Raw genomic sequence first — 22,500 nt, forward strand, 5'->3', positions numbered from 1 at the left:
TTAACAAGATGATTACCAAGTAACACCAAATCCAGCTGAGCTGACATCTGCAAGAAACTTGTATATGTGTTGGTACTGCCCATCATGCTGTTTCAGGTAGATGTTGATTTTGGAGAACTCCAGCAGGATGTCAGTGATGTCGTGTAAGAAGAATACGACAATTCCCACATTGTGGTAGCTGCAACACAACACAATACCTGGCATTATAAGGTCCATGTTAACTGGGGCATTTGATAGAAGTTTAAACAAAATGACACATTATCAACATTTTTTTTTTACCCACGAGGAATGAAAAGAGTTCAATTTAAAAGCATAATAACTGACAATAAAATGTCTCACAAAACTTAAAAAAATTAAAAAAGTAAAATGGAGGAACTATTTGAATGAAACAAAATAAGTCCCCCCCCCACACCCCCCACCGTGAAAGCAATTCCATACATTTTTTGCAACACTCGAAAATAATATGGAGCATTCAAAAAGTTTTACAAATGTGATGCAATAGTCCTGGATGTGCCAAAAGAGGTGTAGCTCGTGTACCATGCTTGACACAGAATGTGAGTGCTGCTAAAGTCGTTTCCTGATGAGAGTTACAATCCTGGATAGGTCGCCACTGGTACAGAAAGTCAAGACAGGAATTTGTTCAGGATGTCAGCGATAGCTCGCCTACTCTTCACGAAGGACACCATGGGATCTTTAACGTGCACCAACTAATGCTGGCTGATGGGATACCCAGTTTAGTATAAAAAAAAGGTTCAACAAAGCATATATATATATATATATATATATATATATATATATATATATATATATATATATATATATATATATATATATATATATATATATATATATATATATATATATATATACACACACATTTTTATGAGGTCCATCTAAAAAGTAACGGGACTGACCACAGAAATTTTATTCCAAAAAATATATTGAAATCACAGCTTGTCCCCTTCAAAATAGTTTCCCTCCAGTCTCGCACACTTGTCCATCCTCTTCTTCAATGCTTCAAAGCATCCCCGGAAGGCTTCTTCTGGAATCCTCCGGAGCTCCGTCGTCACGGCCCTTTTGATGGCCTCCCCATCATGAAATCGGGTCCCCTTGATCACCCCCTTGAGCTTGGGGAATGGGAAAAAATCACAAGGGGCCAAGTCTGGCGAATACGGGGGTTGCTCCAGAGTTGGCACGTTCCTCTCCGCCAGAAACTGTCGGATGTTCAGGGCACTGAGAGCAGGGGCATTGTCATGGTGGAGCACCCAGGCGTTGTTCTCCCACAGATCTCTCCTCTTGTCCCAAACTGATCTCACGAGGCGCCGGAGGATCTCCTTGTACAGGTATTGATTCACTGTTTGACCCTGTGGTAGAAACTTGAAGTGGACAATGCCGTTAATGTCAAAAAACGCGATGAGCATCACCTTGACCTTCGACTTCGACATCTTTGCTTTCTTTGGTCTTGGTGATGCTGGATTTTAACACTGACATCTCTGCCGTTTGGTCTCGGGATCGTATTCGAATATCCACGACTCATCACCAGTAATGACTCTCCCGAGCAGGTCTGGATCGTCCTCGAGGTGCTCGATAATGTCTTGAGAGACAGTGACTCTTTGCTGTTTCTGGTCCTCGAACAAAAGCTTGGGGACCATCTATGCACACACCTTGCGCATTTCGAGATTTTCAGTGATGATGCTCCAGACAGTGTCCTTGTTGATGTAAAGTTCCTCAGCAATCATCCGCATCGTGAGTCCACGATCTGCGCGCACCATCTACTTCACACGCTCGATGTTGTCCGCCGTTCTGCTCGTTGAAGGTCTTCCAGACCGTGGATCATCTTCAACCTCCTCCCGTCCCTCTTTGAACATCTTGTGCCTTTCAAATACACGTGTATGTGACATTGTTTCTTCCCCGTAGACTTGCTGCAGCATTGCGAAGGATTCGTAAGGTGTTTTGCCAAGTTTGACAAGAAACTTCAGATTGGCTCTCTGCACATGACTCATAGCACAACGGCTCAGACGAGACAACGTGTAAAGCACGACCTGTAAAAAAAATCACACAATGAGCGCAGTCAACCATCACCAATCATACATATTGCTGGAATGTTACGAAAGACTGTGACGCAACCCGTTCATTCAAGTTGTGTAAGTGCAGCACACAGCAGGCTCAGTCCCGTTACTTTTAAGACAGACCTCATGTCGATATATATATATATATATATATATATATATATATATATATATATATATATATATATATATATATATATATATATATATATATATATATACATATATATATATATATATATACATATACTAGCGATACCCGTGCACATGCACGGGAAGGCAGTACAACATAGCTGGTAGCAGACGACAGACCGCACACGGGGAATGACAAAAATACACATTGTGCAAAGTGCAAGTCGTACTATGGAACGCCAAGACTTCCCAAACATTGTCGGCATGTCCGCTAAGTGCCACAGCAATTTCATAGGGATCGTGTGACGGCGAGCCGAGTTTTTAGTGTGTTTCCCCGGGTGCCCGTGCCCACGACACTGCCCACGCGGCCATTGGCGCTCCGGGTCCCGCCTCATGCGGGCCCACCCATGCCCACTACGCTATCCCGGCCCCTCTTGGGCCCTTGGCCTACCACGGCCGACTAGTTTGGTGACCGGGGTGCCCACTAAGCGATACTCACCGTTCGCAGCCACGCTCCCAGCCTGTCAACAGGACTCCTGCACCCCTCCAAATGGGTTTCGGGCCTCCACTCGCACCAACAGCAAAACGACCTCCATTTTGTAAATTTAACGAACATTACTCTGACCCCGGGGTCCCTTGGGTGGGAATCACTCCTCCCCCAATCACTCATCGCACCATGCATACCACATTCCCTCCATTCACACAGGCCCGCTGGCCCTCACTCACTCAACATGTTTCCTGACAATTTCCATTTCATCGCTCCCATCACTGAACACTGCCATTCCACTAACTGAATCCCTTCGCTACCTCATGCTCCCTCGTCATCCCTTACAATATAGCACATCCTTTTAACACTACGTAGCTAAGCTACGTCCCCACTACACATTCAAAGTGTGTCAGTGTCTCCAAAAATAATTTCCCATTTTAAATCTAAACTGAAATTCCCACTAACTAATCCATTACACGGGCCCCATGAGGACTTGTCCCTGCCCCATGAAGCTGGTCTATCTAAACTAACCCTTCCTGCTAACTAGTGCTTCCTGTGCCCTATACAAGGGGGTCTCCTACCCCCTGCCTGGGCTCGTGTACTCACAGCAAGGCTCTGCGAGCCTTGTGCCTCTGCGGGAGTGGTAGTTCCAGCTCCGGCTACTCCGGCAAGACTTAAGCATGAGGGCGTAAGGTCGCCCTTGTAGGGTCTCAGGCGGTCCGCGTGGAAGATCCAGGGGAGGGCTCGTGGTCCCATTTTAATTTTGAGGACCATGTCACTGATTTGCGCCAGGACGACCCCAGGTCCTGCCAGGGCGAGGTGAGTTTCGGGCATCTGCCCTTCCTCCTCCGGGGATTGAAGAACCAAATCTTCACCCCTGGTGGGTACTCACTCACCTGGCTCCGGTGGTCGTACCTGCGCTTCATCTTTATACCCGCCTGTTGGAGCGGGCGGCAAGTGAAGGCATGGACCTTTTCCATGCCTTCCTCCAACTGATGGGCATAGCCCTCCCCTGGGGGTCTGTCGGGTAGTCAACCTGCATAACTGTGTTTTCATCCTGGGCCATAGATTCTACTACTTCCAAATCTATTCCCTCCTGCCCCTGCTCGCCTTGAGCTGCCATTTTGCGTATCGGGAATAAATTTGAAAGCTCGGAATTTAATGGGAACGGTGGGTCGCATTATACACCCTTGGTCCGATTCCCGTTAATTTCGTTTGGAGGCGGATGAATTTGAATCGAGCTCTCGGACACCAGTGTTACGGGTTTCCACCGCGTCCGGCGTGCGGTCGTGCGCCCACCGAAGGCCGCAATCCAGCCATGACCTTCCGGACCAACGCCAAAATCCAGTCACGGATGTCTTAACGCATCATAAACTCGCCAATTATTCTGTCCACATGCTACAGGGTCGATCGCCGAATTATCGATGTACCTAATTATTCGCGCGGACAGAAATACCGGGAGTTTATACCTCAACGGGACCTGCACGAAAATGAGCCGCTCAAGCGGCTCGTTCCGTATGCGAAGCCGAGCGGTTATAAATCACCAAATCCCGTCGGACGAAATGATCAATTTTATCGGCCTTAAAAGCCAGTTAATATCCCGAGCGCACCATGGCAGTCAATACAGGAAGGGACGCAACGAGCCGGTTCATGTTCAACAATGGGGGATTTATTTTCACACGTAAGCAGTCAATGAATGGGGATAGGGGACAAGACACGTGCAAAAGCCTACAGCCGATTGCTATTTCATTTACAGCATGCACTTAATAACAATTCTACTGAAAGACAAGGCACCACAAACTTTCAGACAAAAACCCAAGAAAGAAAAGACAGGCTCGTAAGCCTTTAATATTCCTCAGAGCCGGGATGACCGCAGGGGCTCCGAGAGGCCGGGCTGGTTACCTTACCGCCCTGGTGGCGACTCAATGGGTTTTTGTTCGGCGACCCTCGGTATCCGTCTCTGTTCCACCTGGGGTGTCGCAAAAGCGCCAGTCGCTTGAGCGGCTTGAGCAGCTTGGCGGGCGGCTCTCCTTGGTCGCTTGGCCTTCCGCGCGGCCTGGTCGATCGGGCCTGGCCGACGATGCTTCAGCGGAGCGAACGGGCCTTGCTCTTTTAGAGTTGATCCTCTTTCAGGACCTGCTCATTCCTCAATGTCGCTCGACCGACTCAGGGCCGTCTGCTCGTACCGTGACGTAGCTTGCTCAACTCCGGCTGTTCGACGCGCTCCATCTCCACTGACGACTCTCCACTGACGACTGCCCCTGGCGACTTCTCCCGTCTCCAACGATCCAGCCCAACTGACTCCTGACTGACTTTTCGGCGTTCCAGGACTGCTTTTTATCGGGCCCGGGGGCGCCCGCTCCCCCACCTCTCACCTGCGGTTCGGCCCCGCCCCCTTTTCAACTTCGCCCCTTTCACTACTGATTGGACAGTTCCTTTCTCGGCAGAGGTCGTTCTGATCCACTTATGCAAATCAGCCGCTCCATGGCTGACTGCACACGGACGCTGGAATGTGGCTTTCCTGTTGCGCCGCGAGTTCATAACAACGGCATTCTGCCGCTGTTTGCTGAGGAGGGCGCTGTGTTGTGGAGATTGACGTGGTTGTAGACTCTGTGGCGTTGTAGTGGGGATGGCGTGGTTGTGGAGATGATGTGGTTGTAGAGTTTGTTTAAAATAAAAGATAGCAAAGAATAACGGCTAACTCAATGATACACAGCCTGGCACACAAATAATTCCAATTATACATCGGTGGGGAAATCCAACCTGGAACACACACTTATCGAAATAACTGATGTCTGGGGAACCTGAATGGTGATTTGCGAATTTCCACAATCGTAACAATATATTGTGTTGAAAAATAAAAAAACATGAGAAGGGCACTCAGTAGGAGCGCATACCTCCACCAGGCTGATTCGTTTGTTTTGTGTCCCACTGATAGGCTGGATCTGGATTTGGACCTGAACTAAATTTAAACGGCTTGTTCTTGTCACCCTCATCAACTGAACCATCAAGTTTTGTCCGAATCCATCTATAACTTTTTGAAATATCCTGCTATATATCGATTTAGCCCTGTCACTCAATGGTGAAAAATCACTTATAAATTATCGGATGTGTGTGTGTGTGTGTGTGTGTGTGTGTGTGTGTGTGTGTGTGTGTGTGTGTGTGTGTGTGTGTGTGTGTGTGTGTGTGTGTGTGTGTGCGCGCGCGCGCGCGCGCGCGTGCTCCTCAGTCTAACCCAGTGTTTCTCAACCTTTTTTGTCCCATGCCCCAATTTGATTTTTTTTTTAAATCGTACGCCCCACCATGATTGGAGACACTACAGTATGTACTACATATGTATTCAAAAGGCTTTATTAAAACTTTATTGCAAATTTAATTCAATTGCGACTCACTTCAATGGGAGCCCTGCCCTTGACGCTGGCTGCAGATTTGTTTGATTCGAGGAACCAATTTTGTCAGTTTTAGCCTTAAATCAGCACGTTTCGTGATTTCCAGTCGATTTCTCTTAGCTTGCAGCAAATCGGTAACAACACTAAATCCACATTCGACTAAATAAGATGATGGAAAATTTATCAACACTTCCCTTGCCAAAGTAGTCGAGTTTGGGTATTTCTTTTCGCTCTCCTCAGACAGCCACATCATGGTTCCTTTGATCTTGAAAAGAGTTTTCACAGACTCATCTTGTTGCGACTCGCATAACTCCTCTTGGTATTGCTCTGGTACTTCAGATAAATCCACCACAAATGGCTGAGTCAACCAAGAAGGGAACTCGTAGCAAAGCGATGAAAGTGATCATATATTGATTCATTAATTCTGAATCCTCATGCCCCACCAAAATATTGCCACGCCCCACCGGAGAGGCGTGCGCCCCACCTTGAGAAACACTGGTCTAAAGGGTTCCTGCTGTCATAGAATGATAAACATGGAAGTATCAAATTGGAAGTATCAATTTAATTGGAACAAAAATTTGAGTCCATTTGTCTGTAAAAATAATTTTTGTAAAAGCCCGTCATTCTGAGAGGGAAGTGGAAGAAGCAGGACTTGGAGCTTTAATGTAACAGTATAACAGCAGGAACACCTTAGAATAACCCTGTATTGCCCAGACCACTGCCTCAATCACTTCCGAAAAAAAATAATAACCTGGCTTATGTATACGACGCAAAAACATGCGTACAGCTGCTGTGCATATGTAATGCATTGCGGTTATACATCTCGGGTCATTCAAGTTGTCAATATGAGACTTCCGAAGACGTCTTCGACTTACCAGAAAACCAACATGGCGGACAAATCGATGTTCTTCCTAATCATTGTGGCTGGAGTTAAGCCAGCTCGCTAGCCAATGGGTTCGAAGGCTTCTTACGCATGCAGCTTCATGACGTTGTTAATACACAAGATAACATGTGGTGTTAAAATGATGTCAAATCCTAAATGTTTGAGTAATACAATCAAGGGACCTGTGAAAAATGCCCAGCCTAAAAAAAAAAGTCAATGAATAGTTTCTACATTTTAACCTTTGATTTAAAACAATCATCATTATTTCATTGTCCTTCATCGTCATCTGGATGGAAACTTTTCATTTACCCCATATATGACCATGAGCATACAAATCCCAATGACCTAAAACTTACATTCAGTATTCAGGATAGGAGCAAGGAGGAGATTGGTTGAGAAAACTAAGAGCAAAGGGTACTTTTGGACTGGTGCTGATTAGGCACCAGCCAAGAGTACCCTTTACTCTTTGTTGAGCATGCTTGTACCGGAATGCATATGAGAAGGAGACGAGCAGCACTGTGACACCGTGATGCAGCAGCATCATGGGTGAGTCGCGTCTCCATGTATCCATGTACATTGTTCCGTATACTGAGTGCAAATAAAAGCTTCCTTGGAATAGGTAAGCTGCATAGATGTCCAATGGCACTGGCATACCACTGTGCCAGTCTACAAAGAAGGAAGGGAACAAGGAGATGGAGAGGTAGGTTAGAAGACACAAAATAATTTAATGAGGAATTGTTTTTAAGCATAGCTCAACTAATAGCATGGTACTTATTTGTGTTGCAGATTTTAGGTTTAATCCCTATGAGGAGATGTAGCCTGGTGTTGGCGCAACAGTTAAGATGGCCAGCTTAAGATCCTTGGGTTCTTGAGTTCAATGTCCTGTTTATCTCGTTGAACTAACATCATGTGGGTTGACTCAGCCTGTCCTCCTTCTGAGGTCGGCAAAATGAGTACCAGCGTGCTGGTAACAGGGGCACTGCATCAGCAGGAGACTGTGCCCCCAGAAAATGATGCAGCCAAGTATCCACAGGCTGCATACAAATAAATCAATCAATCAATCAATAAATAACGAGATGTAAAACTAACAATGAAAAACCATGAAGTAGATTTTAAACAAATAAAACGACAAGTCATGTGCCAGTTTAATTAGTCTAAATCTCAATATTTATTTTGTGAACACGTTTTGATATTTTTGTATTCAAAGTAATCAATACTCATGTTGTTGTAACTATGAGTTAGTGTTTATATTTCCATGTCCAAGTCGTACAAAGACCTTAAGGGTTGGTACAGGATGTCTACTCATTGTGTACGTGTCATGCCTAAAAGCTTTTGGGGATGGAACATATAACAAGCTTGAGGCTTGGTTCACGTCATATTTACATCACAGCTTCATGTTACAAATACGTTTTAAAGACACATCTTTCAGTGGAAGATGAAGTCAAGCTTGATGACTAAGTATAAAAGTAAAGTCAAGTTGATTGGTAAAATCCAAGGTTAAAATGCAAAAAAAACAACAATTTTTTTTAATGAAAAGTGATTTTTGTTGGACTGGATAGTCACAGGCCAGTTGTATTACTAAAACATCTTACAATCAACGAAACAAAAATTTATCACTATCTTTTAAATGCTGTATAATGATATATTTTTGACAGTAAGGAATGGTATGGATTGGCAAAAATCCGTGTCCAATTGTGAAAACCCATGCGACGAAAAGTGATATAATAATGAAATAATAACGTGTGCTTCATTGTGCCAACAATTCGACATGACACGACTTGCATGAAGAAGCACAGCTAAAGTAATCCCATTCACATTTCCTCTTAAATTCTTCCGCGGTGCAGAAGTCTATCTAGATTTCCACCAACTATTTATCCTTTGGCCAATGCTGAATTCCCCCCTTTGGCCAATGCTGAAGTGGGGGATAATTCCCCCACTTCTATGATGTCTACAGTTTTCATCGAAACAATACAATCAGGGAATTTGCTGATTAAGTATGACTTGTAACACTTCCTCCCACCTGACATACATACCTGCGTAGAGAAAATTGGAGTCCAACCCCACACTGAACCCCCGGGACCACGAATACATTTTGACTGAAACCTCCCCGTCCACATCCTGAATACAACCAGCAGTTTTCAACTCATTCCGTCCAGCGGTTCAGGGGTGCATAGAAGTCAAACAAACACTTCTCAAATTATACATGGTCACCACAAATGAACGATACTGACCTTACCTCTAATAACTTCCTCCATACTAATGATATCCTCTTACTTTTTGCAGGTGCGCAAGGTGGAGTTCGTATATCATCAGCACATATAGATTTAGTCAAGATAGGCCTGCTCTTTCAAGATTCCGTGGACAACCAACAAAAAATCGTTTTCAGTCAAAATCCACCTGAGAACGAAATCCTGAATGAGGATTCAAACCAAGTTCAGAGTGAGATTTTTTAAGGAAAACGCCTACAGAGGAAGGCCACAATCCAGAGATGATCGCAATAACTGACAAAATCAGTTCCATCACTGCAGACGAATGCGTCGGAGTGATAAACAATGTTTCCCGTCGCATCCAAGTGGACCTGCAGCGCAAGAGGCCGACATCCGGAGCATACGCTCTGACCTCAATCAAATCAATGACATTAAATAAATCCATTTGAAACTTTCCCTCGTGACCATGCATCATGTGAAGCAAATGTGCTCCAAAGAACATGTCACTTTAAATAAAAATAAAGGTTTATTAAAGTGCATGGATACCATTTGTTTGTGGTCGCCACTTCATATGATTTGCTACATTCAGGTCCATTCTCTCCAGGAGTACAATCTCCCCTGCCCCCCCCCCCCCCGATCTTTGTACCTCCTATGTAAATAAACCTTCCAGAAAACCATAGTCACATCTTTATTTCAATCCTTTTTGAAGATAATTTAGAGAGCAATTGACTAAACATGACCACACTTGCGAATTATTTTCAAACTGACATCGGGTTTGAATATTTTGATACATCAAATTAACTTTACTGTGACCTAAGCAACAGCAATTAATCAAAAACTAGTCCGTTTTTACTTGGCAAATCTCAATCATAGCTGTTATATATATATATATATATATATATATATATATATATATATATATATATATATATATATATATATATATATATATATATACAAAGTTCTATAAACAAGACACTCAGAAAAGTCTAAAAAACGTCAAGAAGGATCATCCATCCATCCAACCAATGGGACCATACTCTGTGCAAAGCGTTGGTGCTGCCTAAGCAGTCTCCTTGGCTATTGAGCACAATCCTGGACGGGTCGCCACTCCGACACAGTACACCAGCATGCTGGCACTCATTTTGCCGACCTCGGAAGGATGACAGGCAGAGTCAACCACACCTGGTATTAATTCAACAGCCGAGTGGGATTTGAACTCAAGAGCCTAAGATCCCAAGCCCACCACACTAACCATTAAGTCAACACCAGGCATAAGAAGGATCAGAATACACCAAAAGGCTAAAACCAACACCATAGGTGGATATGCCAACCCCTCCCCCCCCACCCCAAAAAAAAAACAGCAACTTCAATGACAAACCAACTGGCAGGGATTGCAATTTGCCCTTTGACAAAATTATTGTGCTGCCACCCTCACAGCATATGATATTGATTAATTATACCTGGGATTATTTCACAAAAGCTTATTCTCTCTCACGCACCAGCTTATCGCATCCTATTTGTTGCTCAACTATCCATCCACTTGGTTCTGGGACACCGAATCCTGTGGGGAGGTGGTTGCAACTTGCTTTCTCAGCAATGAAAGCTAACCTCCTTTCATTCTGTAAGGCTCATAAGCAATGTGTGTCCACCCTGAAGCAAGTTGGGAAACACGATTTTGCAAATCTCAAGGCTGAACTCTCTCACCAGTCTCCTTCCTCAAAGCAATGGTGGTGCCTTGTCAAATCTGTCTTTGTTGTCCGTTTCCCCTCCAACCTCTTCCTCAATTCAAAATGCACCATTGCAGACTCTACCCGAGATATGTCAGAATGTCTAAACTCAGTGTTCGCCTCAAATTCTTGCGTAACCAGCCCGTCATGCTCTGTCCCCATCTTACTTTATTATACCCCCAGTCTCCTGGACTTTGTGTTCTTAATCAAGAAGGTAGTAAAAGTTATGTACAGCCTGGACACTGCTTTGGCGGTGGTCCTATTTGTCATTAGTGTCCACGAGCGTGGTCCTTATTTGCAGGTAAAATTTAAAGTTAAACATTCGAAAGTGGCCACCCCCTAATTTTGTTGAAATGTACAAAATAACATCACGTGTCAAATTTCATCCATTTTGGACCATATTTAAAGGTTGCTTAATGAGGTTGAAGTTCTGGACGACAGTGGCCTGGTGTAGTTAGTCACTTTCACATTGATATGGTTTCCTTTTTTTACTGTTGGGGAAGCGGCTTCTCTGGTCAGTCCTCCACTACTCCTTCGAAGATCAGCTCGTGGCTGTAAGCCTCCTGAGCATCTTGATTTGAAGAAAAAAATGTAAAAAAGGGGGGGGGGGAGATAAGATGTATCAGTAATTTATGCTAATGCATGCATACATGGGTGCACCAGGGCATGTTTAAGCAGAGAGATGTGATCCGCCCATGTTCCGATGCTGTGCTGTGCCGTGTTGTGCCCGTGTCCAAATTAAACCTGTTCCCACTTCAGAATCTTCGTCCCTGTCTAATAAGAACATTACAGTGCAGTACAGTCTATTGGGAATAAAGTGACAGAGTCTGTTCTTCTTTCTTTGTTGAGATGGCATGATACTCCTCTATTAAGGCCACGTACCTTTCAGCATTGGCATTTATGACCTTCAAGTGTTCAACCATCTGTAGTGCCTCCTCGTAATCCTATCTGAGTTTCCATGACTCAGAGTCAGAATCCGGAAAACCAGCTGGAATTTTAAGGCACGTTAAAGGTCCAAAAATCAGAAAATGTAATTCTAATAATTTTTGAGGGATTAAAGGTAAAAAATACCCAACCTGACTGGTAACGCCCCAAAATATTCCAGAAAACCTCCATAAAAAGAAAAACTGAAAAACTGAACAATGGAATGGAATTCCATTCCAAATATGGTCACAAAGCGTTTCGCTTCAGCTGCGCCCCAAATAAGGGTATGCGTCGTTTTTCGCCCAATGGGCAACGAGCAGACCAGAGTCGGGATGGTCCTTGGAAAGAAGGCAGAGCCGCGACACGCCGTCCTCCCAATGGGAGCAGGCCACGGGAGCGGACTGGCCCCAAAAGAAAAGCGACAAAGAAGAAGCAACGAATGATTGCGTCCAGTCTGCTCTAGTGCACGTCCAGTCTGCTTGAGTGTGCGTCGAGTCTGCTCGAGTGCACATCGAATCTGCTCGAGTGCGCGTCTCTGTCCGGGTCTGGGGCCGACTGCATCGCGCGGATCCGAGGCGTCTCGTCTGGCGCATTGCTGCGGGCGGTCGACGATCTCAACCCGGGAGATCATCTCGTGTCGCCTGCCTGTGAGCCGGAGGAGCGTGACAACGCCGACGCTCCCCTCCGTACCTGGTGCTTGGAGTGGCCTCGTGTTGCGGGTTCGAGTCCTGTTACCCTAAGATTGTTGAGAACCATACGAGGTGGACAGGTCCAAGCTAGTTACTCTTCCCTCAGTCCGTCTTCCCTCCGAGCTGATGAGGTCCATCTCTTTCTGGGCATTTTTGTGTGTGCATGTGTGTGTCCTTGGGCCCCGTCTATAAGTAACAACTGTGCAAGTGCTTTCTTTGCTCATTGTACATTGCATTTGTTATAGTCGTGATAACTCTGCTCTTTGTGTGCTTCCTCTTCCCGATTATTGTAAATAAATACCCCTATTGTTGAATGTACCAGCTCGTTTCTGTGTTTCTATCATTGGTTTGCCACGCTGCGAACGGGAATTAGGAGGCCTCATTGTTGCCGTAATTGTGCAATCGGCCCGGCAGGATTCTGGTACTCTCCGCTCGGGGTAGGGCTCGGATCCGGCTCGGTAATGGCCCGGATCATGCAGATCCTGCCGAGGGTGAATTTCCCCGGTAGTTTGGACGACGTGGATATTTAGGTATATTGAAATTGGCAATTGACCCTTTCTCACGTGGTTGACCTATTGGCGATCTTCGGTCCGATAAGGGACAAGTGACCTTTCGGATTTATCTGAAAGGTACGACCTAGATTCCGGGTGTTCGGTGGAGCCGACTCTTCTGCTGCACCTAGCGGTCGTGCTCGCCACCGAGACCCAGCCCCACAACAATATATCGTTTTGGCCCTACCTCTCAATGGTGAAGAATTACACGTATAAATTCCAACATTGCTATTTCCAGACACTTAATATCATTTGCAAATGAAAGCAATTTAACATATTTAGAAACAATTACATCACACGAAGTCATTAGTCTGATGACGTCATTACAGGGATTCCAACTGCTGTCTGGTCTTATTGACAGTACACTGTACCACCTTTACTTTTTCAAATGCAGTTCGTAGTAACTGAAAAAACATGGGATAAATAGCATCCCGGGATTAAGGTATGAAATGGTGGGGGGGGGGGGTCTTCATTATTACAGGTGTTGGGGGTGTCAGATTTGGGCAAAATTGCATTACTTAATTTTTGAATGGCCACTGACGGGTTTCTGTGAAGCTGATGACAGCATGATAGGGGAGCAGAAAACGTTACAAATTCCACTGTTTTGATGTGGGAATGCCCATATGCTTTTATGAGCGAGAGGAGGGTGAGAGTGAAGATGGGACAACTTTGGAATGGGGAGGGGTGGTTGAGGACTTTCAGTGGGAGGGGGAGCATGGGGGTGAGGGTTTGAACATATGAGTGTGGGGAGGGAATCAACACGTTAGAGTTGGGAGGGGGAGGGTGAGGACTTGGGCTTGGGGGATGGGGGAGAACAAAGATGGGACAGAGTTGGGAGGGGGAGGCTGAGACTTTTTTTTTTTGGGAAGAAGTTGTCAGAATTGCATGTGTGTTTGCTCTCAATAAAAATGTAATTGTTTGTGTGTGTGTCATTATTGGGGGGGGGGGGTGGAGGTGATGCAATGACCCTTTGGGTAATGCACTGGTAAACCAGAAGTGACAAAACTTAAAAGTAAAAGTCAGGCAATAATTATTGCAGTTTTTTTTTTTTTAACTTGTGGACCCTTTCGACATCATACGTGTATCATCACGTACACAATGTTTCTCCAGGCCTGAACGTTTGTGCCCGCTGTGCCTGCATGCCCAGCCTGCACCAGCCCAGTGGAGCATACATCCGCAAATAACAGGCATTACAATGTGAAAGTTGCTTGCTGCCATCAAACTGTGCACCACGGTCATGGATATTAAACATAATTTAAACATTTCATAGTTCTCTCCGTTTCTGAAGATTATATATCTGCTTGGCACATAGAAGCGACATGTATATTACTATTAGCCCTGCTTAGGGCTGTACATATGTCTGATATGTGATGTAGAAAATTACCGATTGATTACCAAAGTGGTGGCAATCATGGCCGATGCGAACGAGAAATGCTCGGTTTTTTTATTTTTTTTTTAAAACGCTTCAATTGACTTATTATCCCAAACTGGGAATACAGGCTGGTGTCGTACGAGTTATTTTCAAAATGGGTGGTGCAAATGAAGATTGAAGCAGTTGGTCCATGCCACCTTCCCCTGGTCGGTTTTACCTTGGTTGTCCACACTTTTGGACAACCACCTGGCTTTAAAAAAAAATTTTTTTTATCAGTGCTCATTTTGACTCCATGGATACAGCTGAATAAAAGAATGCCAAACCATTGAGCTTCTCATTAAAATACCATCGATGTCCAGCAAAGTTAGAACTGGGAGATTTTGAAAGGGCAGAATTCATATTGTCATACTTAACAAGATATTGTATGAAGTTGAGGTCATTGCGAGAAGTAGAAATGGCATGAGCAGCAGTGGACCATACCCTCAGGTAGATTCGAACAACAAAGATGTTCTTTCCCTTTAGGGTCATGAAAGCAGGGCCGGATTTAGGCATGGGCAAGCTGGGCAGTTGCCCAGGTGCTTACACAACCAGGGGGGCCTCCACATGTTTCATGAAAAAAAAAATTGGAAGGAAAAATATATTTGTGAGTGCCTGAATGGTAGTTGGAAGTTAGTGGAACAGATATAAGAAATTCATCTTATCTCATTGTCTATTTTATATGGAAGTCAGTTGACTTCTATGGGAGTATGGGACTTTGCACGTCTCTTTACTATTATTATCCTCGAATTTTTCAGGTTACATTTATGGTCCTTGCATTTTTAAGTTTACTTTAATAGTTAGCTTACGTTTGGTTAACCCGGCTTTAGCCGTTTGCACTTTGCTCTCCAAAACTGTTGAGGTATATTCAGCTCACATCATGGCAATAAACAGTGGACACGCATGCGCGTCACGCGTGCTCACTTAAATCTTATGTGAGCAGATATGTTATGCGAGACTGAGATTAATAAGATTTACATAGGGAACATTCAGATTTGTCTTCGTAGCATCATCAATTTTGACGTAAACCACTCGTGTTGTCGTCATGATGTTGATAGATGTACATTTTTATTCAGATTCTTTGTTCTTGAAAAATATACTTTATGGATGACTGTAAATATGTCTTGTCACCTTTTCAGTATTCTAAGGTAGGGTGGGCCTCCACCACTGAAGGCTTCCCAGGGGCCACCACATGTCTAAATCCGGCCCTGCATTAAGCAGCTCACCATCCCAGTGAATTGAACTAAAACTGAGACTGCTGACGGTAACTGTTCCTTTAGGTTTTTGACAAGTTCTTCACAGAAGCAATCTCGAGCTCGTCAAATCGAGGAATGGTTCATCATCGTTAGCTCCTGCACATCATGACCGAGACTCTGAGCTGGACAAATGTTGCCCATCACTCAACTTGATTCTGTCCATAGCTCATTCCAATATTTCTTCTTTCCCTCTTTTTAGGTTTATAAGATGATGAGGACAATGCTTGTGTAAGGGACAACACCAATGAACTTCCAAAATAAGGACAACCATTGTGTGGACGTTCACGAATCCTGTTCTGCTTCTTTGTCTGCACTTTTCAGCCTGTTCTGCTTTGGCAACCACCTTTCTGCGTGGAAGTCAGCAAGCATCGATCTCAACCCTATTAATGGTGCAAAAACAGACTAGATCCTCTCATCTACAGACCAATGAACTTACTCCAAATTATAAGTAAAGTCATGGAATCCATCAAGCCTTTCCTGTTTTCACACAGCCTGATTTTTGACCATCAGTTTGGATTCAGTCGCAGTCAATCAACAGTGGACACGCTGCTTCTCCCCTCTCAGCAAAAGTCGTCGGCCCAAAATCTTAAAGAAGAGGTCAGGACCATCTCCCTGGATATACAGTATCTTGGGTATTTGACTCAGTGTGGTATACTCCTCTGCTTGCCAAGCTCACTGAAAGCTTGGCAATATAGTTTATATGTATGTATATATGTATATATATATATATATATATATATATATATATATATATATATATATATATATACATCTGAAATATTAAAAAAATGCTGGCATATTGGACGATTGTGAGCATCTCATTTGAAGAATGTTTTGAACGTCCCTTGTACATTTCGTTTGAAAGCAAAACAGTATTGTACACGCCTGCAGTTTATAACATGCAAGCATAGAAAAAGACCCAAATTACCTTTTTCAATTAAAATATTTTTTACATTTTCATATCTTCCTGATCCATGACCGGGCGTGATGCAAAAACTGAACATTAATGAGAAAATGATTAATTTGGTAACAGCATTTGTCTAATGGCATATTGCACAATCAAGCACAAGCAGACATGTAAACTGCTTAAATGCATGCTCTCACCAATTGTACGATCCCTAAGAGGCATTAGGATGATTGTGGTAGATTGGTAGTCTATACTCTCTTGAGAACAGCAATGGACTAAATAACTTGAAGGGTAGCCCAATAGCATCGCTTTTGATTTTCATCCTGTACACGTGAAGCGAAAAGCGGGCTTAAGCAATTGGTTCACTTTGTCTGTCTTTCTCTCCAACCATGTGTTTGTCCACAGATGTCAGTTTGTGATCGAGGAACAACTACATTTCATTTGAATGTTACATTTTGAACACGAATCGGAAAACAAACCTGTAGTTTAGCAGTACTTTGGCTCTGAATTTGACTGATCGTACATGCGTAGAGAGGAGCGAGATAATTTTTTTTAGTCTTATTGCCTGTTTGGCAGTCAAACAGAATTGAAAATCATGACAAACAGGAAACGTCCTGGTTTTCAACGATGTCTTAAAGGACAAACAATAAGCACGAGAAACTAATGTAATGTGCTAGATAAGGTGGTGTAAAATGCCATAACGTAAGTAACGCCAGCAGAAAGGTCCTATTACAATACAAGTCCATAGAATCTGATACTTTTCCTGTTGTTTACACGTACCTGCACTGGGGTCCAAAGAACATTCACGCAGATTTTAAATAAATGAACCATAAAGCACCATAAATTTCTGTTATTGTAAACCATCTTTGCCATCAGAGACAATTGTACCTTTGGATATTTTTGTCAGGTGAGGTTTAAAAACAAAAAAAGGGAAGTTTTTTTTTCCAATCACATCGTTTTACTGACTTACTTGAAAACAATGTTATTATAAGACCCCTCATGCATTTTCTTCTGTGCATGTTTATTGAGAAGGGGGAGTGGGGTGTTGCTTTTTCGAGCCAGACTGATGATCTACGTATACAATGCTTATCCGAGTTTCACGTTGATGTCCTAAAAAGGACAAGGACAACTAAGCAATCCATTATGGGGATGATTAATAAAAGCCTTGGAAAGCAATACACATACATTAATCTTAGTGCCCCGTTGGGTGCTTACTGGTGAAAATAAATAAATAAATAAACAAGAAAAAGATGTTATGCAGAACACAATATTTGCAAAATCCACCCCCTCTCCCAAGGTTGCCATGGATACATCAAATTATCCATTTCATTAAGATTAAAATTCACAATCTTAATCAAAGTTCAGCTCAATCGGATGAAAAATGATCATTTTTCATATTGGAATTGATTTTAGAAGTTTGACCTTGAGTTCGCCTTTGACCTTTTGATCTCAAAAATAGTTGGTTTCTTAATTCAGTGACGCAATTTGCAAATCTTGTTCAAATTTCAAGTCAATCCGATGAAAAATAACGATGTTAGAAATTTGACTTCAAGATGACCTTTGACTTCAAAATCAATAGGTTTTTCAGTTGAGACTATCTCTACAACTTGGTAAAGTTTAATGGCAATCGGTTTAGAATTGTGACCTGAAGGCGACAAACACACAGACAAACAGACAAACAAACAGACAAACAGACAGACAGAATAACAAAATCGACTGACCAATATAGTTGAAAAATCTTCAATTTTGCAAGTAATAAATAAATAACAAAAATACAGAATTGCAGAACGAGTGCCAGTTTTTCTAAAAGTTATACAAACGAGAGATACAGACAAGAATCCAAGAAAATGTGAACATCATTATTTTTCATCAGAAAGGAATACACCATGGTTGTTCTTCATAGCCAAAGACGGCCATTCACACGTGACAAGTGAACAACATGGGAACGTGAATTTGTTTATAGTGTAGGAGCTGCTGCCCAACCAACAACCACACACTGAGATGATAAACAGTGATAACCTGTTGTCAAGGGATATCCAAAAAGACCAGACCACTTGCTACTCGGAGTTTTTGGGTAGGATTTGAAATGTGTTCAGGGTGCTCGCGATAACTCACTTACTCGACCTTTAACATCCACCAATGACCAGATGGGTCCTCCTGCTTAACGTCACTCTAAAGGACGTCGCACACATCGATGCCTCGCCATGCCTGCAAAACAACAGGTTTATACCTGGCCAAGATTCAAATCCAGGTGAGACAGCTCAGATGCATGTGTCCGACCAGCCCAAAAGTATGTATAATTAGCAAGGAAATGTATTTTCTCACTAATTATATCTACTTTCATCCCAAAAAGTTAAAAATCGACGTTTCTTGGACAATTGTGAGTATCTCTCTAGTGTAACTTTTTGACCTCTCCAAGTACAAGGGTCATGCTTTTTTATTAGCTTTGTATACCACCAAATATTATTAATTATTAATGAAGGGCTGGCCCGCTTGTTGTTCCCATCTGAGCACTTGCCTCATGAAGCTATAAGCCCAAAGGTCAAATCCCATGTAATGTGTTGATTTGTACTTTTCCTTGATACTTTGGTCTCATAATGCATTTGTTGTTGATGTGAAGACACGCCGATATCCCCAGCTGCCATTGCACTTCATACGATACGTTTACAAGTTCCACAACAAACTTTAAACACTTTCGAGGAGGGAGAAGAAGTTTTAAAAACAGGAACATTGCTGCTGGTATATGTAATTGTCTGTTTCTCATGAGGAATATTGTGCCGGATAATAAATTTGCACATCACCGCAAAGTTTCTCGATCCCTTCTCTTTTACTGGTATTTATTTATTATTTATTTATTTTTAAACCAAATTTATCACTTCGGTCATTTAGTCACTCATTCTCTCAGTCACCCCGAGCTGCGTAAACATTCATACCCGTTTTGTGTCTCCGACTACACGTCTTCGGTATTTGCTTACAGTGATGTATACCAACCATGACTTAAAAAAAAAAAATTTAAAGGCTCAGGATAAACAGAAATGTTACATTTTTCTGGAGCATTTTGTTGACATAACCTGCTCTTTGAGCGAAACAACAACCTTTGGGTTTTATTGTGGCTGTTTTTTTTTTGCTAGAGGCAGGTGGATCAGGGGATGAATGAAGTTACACAACTTAAAGTCAACACTGTGTGTGGTCATCATTTTGTGTCAATTTTCCAACCCACATGATGAGTGAAACAGCTTTTCCACTGAAATAAAAAAGTTGTGGTGTACGTGGTTTTGGGGGAGGGGGAGGGGGTGGGGGTACGTTTATGTGCATTGAAGGTCGTTGAACCGCTCAATAACAGTGCCACAAAAGTATTATTTACTTTATCATCTTGCCCATCGCTGCCAATTTACGACTGAGTCAGCAATAGCCATACTAAATGATGTTGCCACAGAGATGGCTGCCTCTTGCAGGGGGCAAAGAGTTGCCACCTCATGCTGTCCGCTGCACTTTGATCTGCCCGACCGGGCTCACGCTGACCTAACCCCCTTCCCCATGTAATATCTGCGGCACTGCACGTTTGAGCGTTCATTATTCAGGATATGAGGGTGAAGAGAAACCCGCTTTCAATTTCCAACAATCGTTTCCAACAATGTGCACACCGATGCAATTTCCAACCTTGTCCACACACTCTCGCTTCCTGTGCCAAATTCTGTAACACTAGCTCATTGCCAGGGGAAACCCGAGAGCCAATGCGAAACTGCACCATTGTGCTATCTCATTGCATCAGGCCTATTGTCAATTTTATTTTTCCTTTTCGATGTACAAAGAGATTTCAGTGCTGTCAAATATTCTCCGTTCCAGTTATCACCTCTGCTGTTCTTTTCTTTCCTGTTTTCCCTTCTGCTCATCACTATTTCAACGTTGAACGATTTGACTGTACGTGTTGTACTGTTGCTTCAGTGATAATTTTAAAACATGTCCTTTATTATTATTATTATTAGAATTATTATTTTTAAATCCTCTGCAAGTCACTATTGACAGGTGAAGAATCATTTCGAAAATTGAAAAAATTCTCGTGTCCGGATCTGGATCCGGATCTTCACTAAAATCGAATCATTTCTTCTTTGTTGCATGCACACCCAACCTGTCCACCAAGTTTTGTTGGAATCCGTCCATAATGTTTTGAGATATTGTGCAACAGACAGACAGACAGACAAACAAACAGACACAGCAGACCAACATACTTGGCAAAATTATTTTGCCAAGCAATAAACCGACGCAAATGCAACATCCTCTGGTGAGGGTAGCAATAGCTTCCCTTGGGAGAAACCCATCCCCTTGTCCTCTGTTTACTGTGGAAAAGAAAGGAAGTTAAAGGAAACAAGATGACAGAACAAAACTTGTACATAACACCAACAAACGTAAAACAGGTGTTACAATAATTATATCTCAGACTTTTACACCGAGTACACACAAACAATATGAAATGGGATACTGGTTTTCACAAAAAAAAAAAAACAAGCTCGAATGAGCTAAGATCCTCGTCCTCCTAATGATGACGTCATAAAAACGAATACGACGTCATTGTGATGTTTCAGGTTTGCGATAAATTATCTGTGCTAATGCCCGGCTTGATTCCCGCAAACAAAATTCAAACAGCTTGCCTACTTTCGGAGATAATGGTATCGGCGATTTCCATTAGCGGCGATATTATGATGTTAACTTTTTTTCTCGGAAGAATTTCCAAAATTGGAGATGGTTACTGCCTGTGCGTGGGCTTTCTGCATATACATGGCAAGTTTCACGAAGATCCGATGAAAACACTGGGTTGTGAAACAAAAAATGTCAAAAAATAGGAATGACGTCATAAAAAGAGATATGACGTCATAGTGATGTAGCATATGTGCGGTAATTAATCTCTGCTAATGCCCTGTTCGATTCCCGCAAACAGAATTCAAAAATCTTGCCTCGTTTCAGAGATAATTTTTTAGGTGATTTCCATTAGCGGAGATATTTTGACGTCATAACTTTTTTTTCTCAGAGGAATTTTCAAAATCGGAGATGGTTACTGTCTGCGCAGGGAATTTTTACATATATATATATGCCAAGTTTCAGGAAGTTTCGATGAAAACTGTAGGCTGTGAAACAAAAAAGTCCACAAGAAGAAGAAGATGAAAAACAACAACGTGAGTCAGACTTCGAGATCCTCCACGAGGATCTAAAAAAAAAAAAAACAAATCATATTAGCCTACGATTGTTCTTCATGATGGGACTTTCAGGGCATGCAGTTTCTTATTCGTACAATTACAATGATGTACTTCTCTAACAACCCCACACCTCTAATTATAATCCATCAGACCACACTGTATTGACCTTCAAAAAAAAAACAAAAAAAAAATCCCTAATGATTTCTCCTGAGATATGATACAAACCTGATAAGAATTCCATTACATTTCATGAGAAATTGCAAAATTAAAAACCCCCCAAAAAATGCAGCATCAGAATAATTTGCTTGGTGAACAACTGTGGTGACAAAGTAGGCCCGAGGCCAAGCATTTGCCTAAGTGGAGAAGCCTTGGACTTTGGAACAAGCTGCCAATTTTTTTTTACAAACCAGGACATTGAGCTTTGCATGAACCGTCATCGTCAAAGGTTAAGGAGCGAGACTCAAGTGTATTCATGTCAATAACGTTAATGTGTGCTAGTCCAATAAGCATCTTGACTAGTGCCCCTCATGCATATGAATGGTGCATCGTGGAACCTGTGTTCCCTGTGGCAACACTTTTGCAAACACAAGCTAAAATATATGGCTCAACAAAATTGAAAAAGAGGTCAGAATGGAATGGGTTACCGTGAAAAACTGACTGTGGATCATGGAAGAAA

At 42.8% G+C, this 22,500-nt stretch overlaps 1 protein-coding gene across 3 annotated transcripts in view; it reads right to left on the reverse strand.

Annotated features, from left to right (window-relative positions):
• CERS1 (ceramide synthase 1) overlaps positions 1–22,500 on the reverse strand; it is a 104,170-nt gene that overhangs the window by 26,670 nt on the left and 55,000 nt on the right. For all 3 annotated transcript variants that reach the window (XM_085874902.1, XM_085874903.1, XM_085874904.1), the window contains exons 2-4: positions 22,469–22,500; positions 7,446–7,626; positions 17–178 (exon numbers count right to left, since the gene is read on the reverse strand). The exon at positions 22,469–22,500 is cut by the window's right edge and continues 128 nt beyond it. In XM_085874902.1, coding sequence (XP_085731028.1) covers positions 17–178; positions 7,446–7,626; positions 22,469–22,500 — 375 coding nt within the window. The remainder of the gene's footprint in view (positions 1–16; positions 179–7,445; positions 7,627–22,468) is intronic.

Source organism: Eptatretus burgeri, chromosome 3 (genome assembly GCF_056783735.1).
Source record: "Eptatretus burgeri isolate ZD-2024b chromosome 3, Ebu_testis_v1, whole genome shotgun sequence".
NCBI lineage: Eukaryota > Metazoa > Chordata > Myxini > Myxiniformes > Myxinidae > Eptatretus > Eptatretus burgeri.